Below are 9,548 nucleotides of genomic sequence, written 5' to 3' on the forward strand. Positions count from 1 at the left end.
TCTTCTTCTTCTTCTTCTTCTTCTTCTTCTTCTTCTTCTTTCTCCTCCTCCTCTTCCTCCTCCTCCTCCTCCTCCTCCTCCTCTCAGTACTGGGGATTTAACTCAGGACCCTGAGCTTGCCAGGCAAGTGCTTATTCTACTGAGCTATCTCCCTGGGCCCAATATTGCCCTTGTTTCCTACAGCCTAACCTAGTTTTTGTAATACAAGGGCCTTAGCCATACTTATTATGTCAATCAATTGAGCTAAGCTCTTGGGAGAAAAATTATATATCACCAGCAATAATAGAGATACTCTTTGCAAACATGTAAGATAATCAGATACTATCTACAGTCATTATTTCTAATGTCCAGAAGAGAACCCTTATTTTGTAGATGGTAAAAATTGACTCTCAAAGATTAAGTGATTTCTTTGAGACTGCACAGCTCAGTCACGGAAAATTGAATTTGAAGCCAGCTGTCTTCAGGGTCTACCTTCTTATTCTGTGTTCTGGTTTCAGTGAGCCGGGTAGGCTTGAAAGGAAATGACCAAGGAAGATCTAGGAACTAGAAAGATCATTACTGCAGAAACGGCTTAGGGCTTCATAGGGGCCCAAGCCCACCTTCAATTTCCTGCCCAGTGTCATTCCTAGCTTATTCAGCCTTCTATAATATAATAAAATACCCTTGTATCTGTTATTTATAAACAATGGAAATTTATTTTTCACAATCCTGGACTCTAAGCCCAAGATCAGGGTGCTGCCGAAAGACTGAGGGTCTGGAGAGATCCATCTCTCATGGACCTTTCTTCCTTATTTAGAGACCCATCCCTCAGTGCCATGTGTTCACATGGGGGAGGGGAAGGAGCCTGCAAGGGCCTTCTGTACACACACTATGGAGGAGCTTTGAAAATGATCACCTCCAAATCTCCCTTTTCAGTACAGTGGATTTGTGTGTGGATTTCAGCACGACTTTTGGAGAGATATTCAAACTACAGTAATCCTTACCTCTTTTATTCTCTGTCGAAATATCTGCGGTTTCATTATTATACCAACCACAATGTGCAATTAAATGTGTTTCAATGCTCCTTTATCTGCAGTTTGGCTTCCATGCCAGATTTTAAACTCTGTAAATATGAGGATCAGTTCTGTGTTGTTTACATCATATTAGTAGGCCATAATAGGCCCTTAAATTGTTTTCTAATGTTTAATGAATGAAAGAAAAATTAAACTTTGGAGAGTAGACCATAAGACTAAAACTAGGCAATAAAGTGGTCCCCATTGGCCAGGAGTTTCAAGCTTAGGTTCAGGGGGTCTGAGGGGCACTGGCCTGTGCTCACCTAGCTGAGGAGTCAAGTTGACTACAGGGATTGTTGGGAGAATGGCAGAGTTTGCCTTTAAACACCAAAAGTTCAAGATGACAACAGAAGATCCAAGCATAATGATTAGGAGTTGGAAATATGAAAAGCCAGACTCCTGAGAAATGTCAAAACTGGAGACAAAGGTGACTGAGTCATCCCCCTCTGTGCTAATTAATGCCCTGGGAAGTGGAAAGAGCAACACACTGAAGACCAAAGCAGAGAGAATACTTCAGAATAAACTAGCTGAGAGACACATGCACTTCCCATGCCCTGCAGACAACTGACAGCTGTGTCTCAACGCTGGTCAGGTGCAGATTCCTCTGCTGCCTTTTCTGCACAGTTAAGACTGATCAGTCCATCCTTGGAATATTTGTTGGCTTTGCATTTGATCAAAGTACTGATCTTTTCATTGCAGAGATCCAGGGAATGTCTCTGTTTCCTCTTACAGAATTCTGAAAGTTCAGAGGTTACCTTTCTTTACCTTAATATTGTCAGAATCTAATGTCAATAGGCCTTAAAAAAAGATTTGTTCATTAAACATGAACTGGAGAAGTATAAAGAAAGAAGGAGAAAATAAAGAATGGGATTTCATAAATAATTAACAGAAGAAGAAAAATTGTCAAACACTGTAGAAATGCCAAAAAATATATATATATAGAAAAGATGTTGCCTAAACTCTACTCCCTTTTCATACTGATTGCAGTCATGTATCTATTGCCTACTGTGTTAAAAGGTGAGCCTCTTCGGTCTTTGGGACAGCCTTCAAAAGTGACTTTTCTGTTACTGACCTCATGTAACAGAAAGCAAGTCCAGTCCATCTATAAATAACTGTCTCCTCCAATCTAAACTACTTTTAAGAAGTTAAAGCATTGCTCAGTGGTGCTTGGAGCTGTGTCCAGTTTGCCGAGGCTCTCTTTCCCTCTCCCTGTCTTGTATCAGTGTTAAATTTTTGCACCTTATTTCTCTCTATCTAAAGAAAAGTAACTAACATGGTACAAAAGGACCTTTCTTCCTTGTTTAGAACACATTTTAAGACAAATTCCACCATTCTTTCAAATTTGTGAGTACAAAACATTCATTATTAGCTCTTCATATGAAATATGTAAGCCCAGAACTAAAAATAGCAGATAAATAAATGAGCCGTTCAGTGCCTGGTGATTTTTTTTTCCTTCCACCTCAGAAATGACTCTTGCAGCAGGGAGATCATATTTATAAAGCTTCAAAATCATTAAATTCTCAAACACATATTCTTCTTTCAAGCATATTTTTTCCCTAATCATTTGTTCAAATCATTAAACCAAAGACTTTTCACAGGTCAGAATTAATGAACATAGGATGCTAAGCGGTGTATTGAAGTTTACATTTCAATTCTCTTCACTTATTTGATTCTTAATGCTTGTGGGAAAAAGAGAGAAGAGGTGTGAAAGAGGAGGGAGGAGCATTACATGATGCCTGATGCATACGTGCAGGACTTTACTGCTTACCAAGGGCAAACTGAGGCTGGGAGCCAGGTGGGAACTCAATCACACAGGTCCTCAGCATGGAGGACTGCAGAGAGAGGACTTGGTAGAACCCAAATATGAGCAAGTAGGACATTTCATCCACATGCAGTAGAGCATCTCCTGAGAGGATGCTTTGATATTCAGGAGCCTGTTACTCACGTTCTCCTCTCTAGGACAAAATATGCACCACCTGTTACTTATGGGAGGAGAAACTTAATTTTTTTTACTGTTTTCAGACAATTTGGCCCATGGTCAGCCAGCTCCAGCTCAGCAAAGGTACAGTAGAAGAGCCCGTCCATGGACTGCTGCTCACGGCATAGCAGCGAGAAGCAGAGAGCCAGGGAAGAGCCAGAGACGCAGGTGGATGTGTTCAGCCCACAGCCCCGGGGTCAGCCTCTGCTGACCACGTCCTTGCAGAGCTCCGGGCTAGGAGCACTTCTGGCAGTCGCCTGCCAATGAATACAGTGTGCCCCTGATCCAATTGTCCTCCAAAAGCCCAGCTCTGAACATGGAGAGCTTGGAGATGCATTTGAGGTTTAAAGCTTTACAGAGATCCTGACTCAAGCACTCAGTATGCAGCAACTGGGTGGGACAGATAGCTCAGTGAATTAAAGTGCCTGCTTAGGCAGATGCAGGAACTGGGATTCAATTTGATCAATAAACTAAGGATATAAATGTGAAACAATAATCTAATTATTGGTGAAACGTATGGGCAATGTATTTTAATTATTAACATAATCAGATGAACTGTTAGTTATGTTGAATAAAATTTAATTTTAAAGTTACACAGTGAGGGCTAGCCATATAGCTCAGTGGACTAAAGCTCCTGCTTAGGCAGATTCAATCCCTGGCGTGCTATGCCCACCCCAAACTCAGGGCGCACTGAGAGGGTGATTGAGACTAGACGTGGTGGTGTGTTCTTATAATTCCAGTGCTGGGGAGGCTAAAAACAGGAGAATCATAGAATCATTATGAATCCAGTCTACATAGTGAGACCCTGTAGACCCTGTACTAAAATACATTTAAAATATAAAAAATAAAGTTACACAGTGAATGAATCCTCTCACGATGAACAAGCTTTCCTCAAAATAGTTCTTCTTACCCATTTTAAGATGCAGCTGTAAAATTCAACTTTCTCATGCCACCATTTCTGTTTCAGCCCAATTAGAGATGTATCTTATAGAAGATCCTCAGCACGACAGGGTGTGACCTACTCCTAGCCCACTGACGGGCTCTGCTAGCATTGTCCACTGAAAGAGCCAGCCCAAAAGAGCCCCAACTTTTTCTTTAGTTAGCAGATAGAGTAGTTGTACTTTTTTAGTATTTATTTTTAAAATAAGTACAAAAATGATACCTTTAAAGTAAAAGAGCTGACAGCTTGCTCTTTCCATTTCCTTGGGTTAGGGGAGTTAAAAGACAGGAGAAACCTGACGCAAAGCCAGCTCTTCTCTTAACAGGTCTCGCCAAGGTCTCTCCTTGGCTGTGGGACTCACCCAGCGGCTGGTGACAGGCTAAAGACTTCCCCCACTTCCCCTTCAGCCTTTGAGTGCATCAAGACAATGGTGACCCATTCAACATTGTCCTGGAAAACCAGAGTGAAGTGGGACTGAACTCTGTGACCACTCCTCAGGTGATACAGAACAAGCCAAACACTTCCATGACAATTCTTCTTCCATTTCTATTTTGTTGTAGCCGTAACATGATGTACCCTGAAAATATCCAGATATAGACTAGATCTAAAGTCTAAATTTGAGAAATGAGCTTCAAAATGACTAACAAGGCATTCTGTTAGAAGATTGACTAAACTTCAGTAAAAGAACAATTACCCAGTATGTTCACTCAGCGCACACATTCTAAATCTCTAATGTTCACAGGGCACAGAGGTAATGAGGGCCTCAAGGGATGGAAATTCTCCAAGCTAAGGATCAAAGTAAGGGAAGGAATAGAATTTCAGTGACACAAGTTTGTTTAATGATAATGCAAAGAGATTTAAAATCATGTATACCTTTGAGAAATTAAAATACTAATGATACTAGTCAAATGGACTAGTTAAATAATACAATTTCCATCAAAACAGTTTCTTTCTATGATATTATATTTTTAAAATATAATTTTAAAATAAAAATCCAATCTTGTGTACAAAAATTAGATACTTATAGCTTTTTAGAAACATACGATAAAGTAGACATATTTCAAAAGTAAGCGGTATAGGATCATCTTATACATAGACACTGGTGTCTTCAAGACCAAATCCAAAGTGAAGTTCTGAACTATGTGGGGCAAAACTCTAAAATTTGTGAGTCTTAAGGTACTTCATCTGCAAAATAACAATCTCTCTGATGACCTTTATCTCTAAAACAATCCCTACCTTATAACTGTAATGGTTACACTGATACATGGTGTATGAAGAGTACTGTGCAAGCCCCAGAACATTCTAAAAAAAATTATTTTGCAGTCTAAAAACTTTCTTAAGAGTCTCAAGAAGCTTGTATTTGCATGAGCTCATATTTTTCATAGAACACACTGATATTTTCCACACAACAAATCAAAAAATGGAGATGTTTTTAGTTTTAAAATAAATTAAAGACAATAAACATGCTGTTGGCGTACATGTTTTATAATTTTTTTCTTTTCCCACAGTAAAGATTTTAGTAGGCACAGAGTGAGTTCCGTCTTACACACTTCCAAATTCCCTGAAGTCCGGCCCAGCCCAGCTGCACCCGCCTGTCTGCTCCTGTGGTGATCTGTTGCACTGTCCGGGGTCACGTAGTCACTGGGAAAGGCCACAAACCAGTCAGGAAGTGAGAATTAAACAGATACGACCTAGCCTTAGTTGGTAAAATCTCTACAAGGACTAAGTCCTCCAGCCACCTTCAGCTTGTTGTAATAGCCTAATTCATCACTCAATTGCCTGCTTATCCACAGATTCTCTTTGTACTATCTTGGAAAAGAAAGATGAAACCAGGAACCGGGATTAGACGATTGAACTAAATATGACAAATTTATCATATTTGGATAACGATACAGCATTGAGTAAGAAGCAGTTTACAAGTAATTTCACTCATCCAAAACAGAAGTGTTACAGAAAAATGTATCAGATTTGTATTATTAATTCTATTTGGAGAAAAACAAATATATTTTTGTCTTCACAAAATAAGACAATTTCTTTATTGCAAAAATGAAATGTAATGGAAGTGTCATTCTAATTTCATAGCTATAAAAATTAATAAAACCTGTGACAATGTTTAAGCGGAGATAGGAGTCAAACGTTAGCAGAGGAAAGCTGTAAAAGAATTTGAGGATATATGTGGGAAATACTGAGTCTGATGAAAAACATTTAAGAATATTTGGATAGTTTGACATCCTTTCAAAGCTGGATCATTTGGTTATTGACAAGACTGCATTTTCAAAATACATTGCTTCTGAATATAATTTTTCTGAATTTTTTTTCTTGCTTTAAAACCCAAACCATAAAACAAGGTATTTGCAAATCATATTTGGCTTTGTTATTGCATATATTTGACTTTTCAATTTTACCACAGTACTTCTAACTAGAAAGTGGTTCTTTTTATATAATGGGGTTGATACTAATTATTTTTAAGCTAGCATAGTGCTTTATACGTTCTAGAAGAATTATACCTTGTTTCATATCTCTGTTAGCAGCATTGAAAACTGAGAAATCAACATTACACTGAAAGAAAAAAATGTATTTAAAACTACAAAATAAGACCAGGCATGGTCGTCCATACTTGTAATCCAAGCATTTGAGAGGCTGAAGCAGGAGGATTGCCATGAGTTTGAGGCCAGTCTGGGCTACATAAGAGAGTTTAAGACAAGCTTACGTTACATAAACAGACTCTGCCTCAAAAAAAATCATTATAAATTAACATTAATAGCGTATGAATTTTGTCTTCTTTGCTGACTGGGCCATGCCCCAACAAATCACTTGATTGCAAATGTTGCAAAGCGTACTTTGAGGTTTGCAGGTGAAAGAAGTAGCAGTGTTAACATTAGTGCCTCTGCCAACCCTTTCCTGATGGAATATGTTGCACTTTCTAGTAGTGTCATTGCCCTAGAAGCCTTTTTTTTTTTTTTCTTCATATCCAGATACTCTGAGGAAAAGCACAAACACCTACAGGATTTTTATTTTAGAAGAGAGCTGCTTATTTGGATAGAAAGGCTCACGGAATAAGCACTGAGAAGGTTTTCTGGTTCCCCCAGGTTCTCCGCAGCAAGAGCTTGCTGGAGTCCACAGACTACTGGTTACAGAACCAGAGAACGCCCTGCCAGATTGGCTTTGTAGAGGACAAGTCGGAAAACTGTGCTTCCGTAAGTATGCAGAATTTTCAGAGATTGGTGGATAAAGCAAGGCTAAGGGGCACACATCTCTGTCCTTAAGACAGAAGAAATGCCATAATCTATTAAATACAAGATTGGAAAAGTATTTTTTTGAAAATTTATGTGTAGTTTGTATAGACTGTTAATAGGATAACATAGAGAGCTAATGTTTTTTTTTTGTTGTTGTTGTTGTTGTTTTAATTTTCTTCCAGTTTTCTTCATTTCACCATGTAAGTTAATCTGGTCAATTCTCTGAAAATATGCATTTTCAAAAAAATGAACTAAGAAAAAGACAAATACAATTGTAGCTTAAAATATTTGAAATACATTCATCTTTATTGGATTGTTCTCAATATATTTTATAACACCTGATGTAGGCATTTTCCAATACAAAAATTGTGCAAATATTCTCTATCATCCTTAAGAATCATAGCAATTGTTTAAAAATCCTTTTAACCTAAAAAATAAATGTGCATGCATTTGAATACATGGGACCTGTGCTTTACACATAAAACCTTTCTTTGCAAAGAAAAGGTTGTTCTTACAGATAAGCAATACAATTCTTACATCATAGGCTGAAAATACATAATTTTAATGTGAATATGCTCCCTCTTATGCCTTCTGCAAAGCTGTGTCTCATTTTCATTGAAATCATCTAACTCTTATGGGGTCATGATTACAGAGATTGCAAGGAGTACTTCCAAAAAGGAAAAAAATATATATACTGTATTTCTTCATACTAAATTGAGAGCATCAGTTCTGAGCTATTCCTGGAGGTAAGTTGTGTGCCAGCATTCTTGTTAGAGAAAAGAAAAATGAGAAGCTGAAAATAGGATAGAGAGACTTTTTATACCAAGTGGATATGTACCTGGCAAACAGGGGGTATAAAATATTCTGCAGAGTGGCGGAGTCTCATAACACAAGGACTGTGTGGTCTATTCAGCATCATTTAAGTGCATCTTTCTTATGCTAATGATTGTGATTCTGTAGATTTTTGTACTTTTGATCATTTTTTCCAGAAAACTAGTTGCTGGCTAAAAATTTTTGTGGAAAGCAAGGTTAAGTTGCAAGTACTTTCACAGTAATACTTTAATAGTTAAGATAGCTATACAGCTGCATTCTCTTAATTCAATGAATAGAGAGATTTGTTCTAGTAGTGTCTGTGGACAGGATATCATGTCTGCATCTTGTACAATGAATAACCACTAAGACAATAATATGCAATGTATTAATTTTTGAAACTGCTAGTAATCGGTTTTAAAACTGTCTCATTGCCATTTGTTTCTCAATAAAATTATTTTTTTAAAAGTGATTAGGAAAGTGCAGGCATTTGTTGATATAGATATCTGATTACATAGCTATACACTGCAAAAGAGAAAGAAATAGAAAATGCAAGTTAATAATGGCCACACTTTGGTCATCCAAACAGTTTGTGTATTAGAAAGTCTTCCACTTGAAGAACACACAAGGTGAGATATTAAAATGGTGTCATGAAAGTTTTCTAAAATCAATTCTCCACATCTCCGTGAAAATAAAACTTTATTTTAAAAGAAACAAAAAGGTTGCATTTTAAAACAATGTCCTCAGAAAAGCTTATATTAAAAGACAATGTCATTAAATCATTCCCAACCTAACTCTACTAAAAAGCAAGCTAGAACCCAAAGAACCCACAACAACACTAACTTACACTGTATTGCTCTACAATCTGTTTGTAACTCCAGGAAACCTGCTCTAAGTTAATCGCTGCTATAATTCATTTGTTTCATGGTCAAAATTAGTAGCCACCTTTCCATGTCCAGTTGTAATGTTTCATATTCATTAGAATTAACTCCAAGTATGTAGATTTGTAGTTTCTTAAAACTGGGTACTTCTGTGTGCCCATGTTTTCTGAGTTTAAGATATCTACTTGAAATTTTTTTCAAGGATGATCTCAGTCTTAGAAAACAAGCAAGGTGTTATGGCCACATCTCAGGACGTAGGGTTAACCTCCAAGCGGCACAATATAAGTTCAGTTTCTTCAGTATGGAACCTTAGCCACTGTGCATCTCATATGAAGAGTGAAAGTCAGTGAAAGTCAGTGTGGCGCAGGCAGAAGCACGCTCAGCACTCCAACTGTGAGCTGCTGGCCCGGTGAGACACTGGAAGTCACTTTCTGTAGTTTTTTAAAGGGTATCCAGTACAAAAATTCTTTCCATCCTCCTTTCAAACACTATAATGCATTTTTGAAAATTTTCCATTTAGGGAAGAAGGCATACTCATATATTAACCTCCAAGGTATTTTTAATAGTTTGGAGTTTTATGGTTTTTGTCTTTTATTGGTCCATTTTTAAACCTAATTACTTAAGGAAAATAATGTAGAAGAAGAGAGTAAC

General features: G+C 37.5%; 1 protein-coding gene across 1 annotated transcript in view; it reads left to right on the forward strand.

Annotated features, from left to right (window-relative positions):
- The window catches only part of Sphkap (SPHK1 interactor, AKAP domain containing), a 127,524-nt gene that overhangs the window by 12,898 nt on the left and 105,078 nt on the right, over window positions 1-9,548 (forward strand). Inside the window, exon 2 of the mRNA XM_004638224.2 lies at window positions 7,060-7,167. Within this exon, the coding sequence (XP_004638281.1) occupies window positions 7,060-7,167 (108 nt within the window). The remainder of the gene's footprint in view (window positions 1-7,059; window positions 7,168-9,548) is intronic.

Source organism: Octodon degus, unplaced genomic scaffold (assembly GCF_000260255.1).
Source record: "Octodon degus isolate 3935 unplaced genomic scaffold, OctDeg1.0 scaffold00096, whole genome shotgun sequence".
NCBI classification, from domain to species: Eukaryota; Metazoa; Chordata; class Mammalia; order Rodentia; family Octodontidae; genus Octodon; species Octodon degus.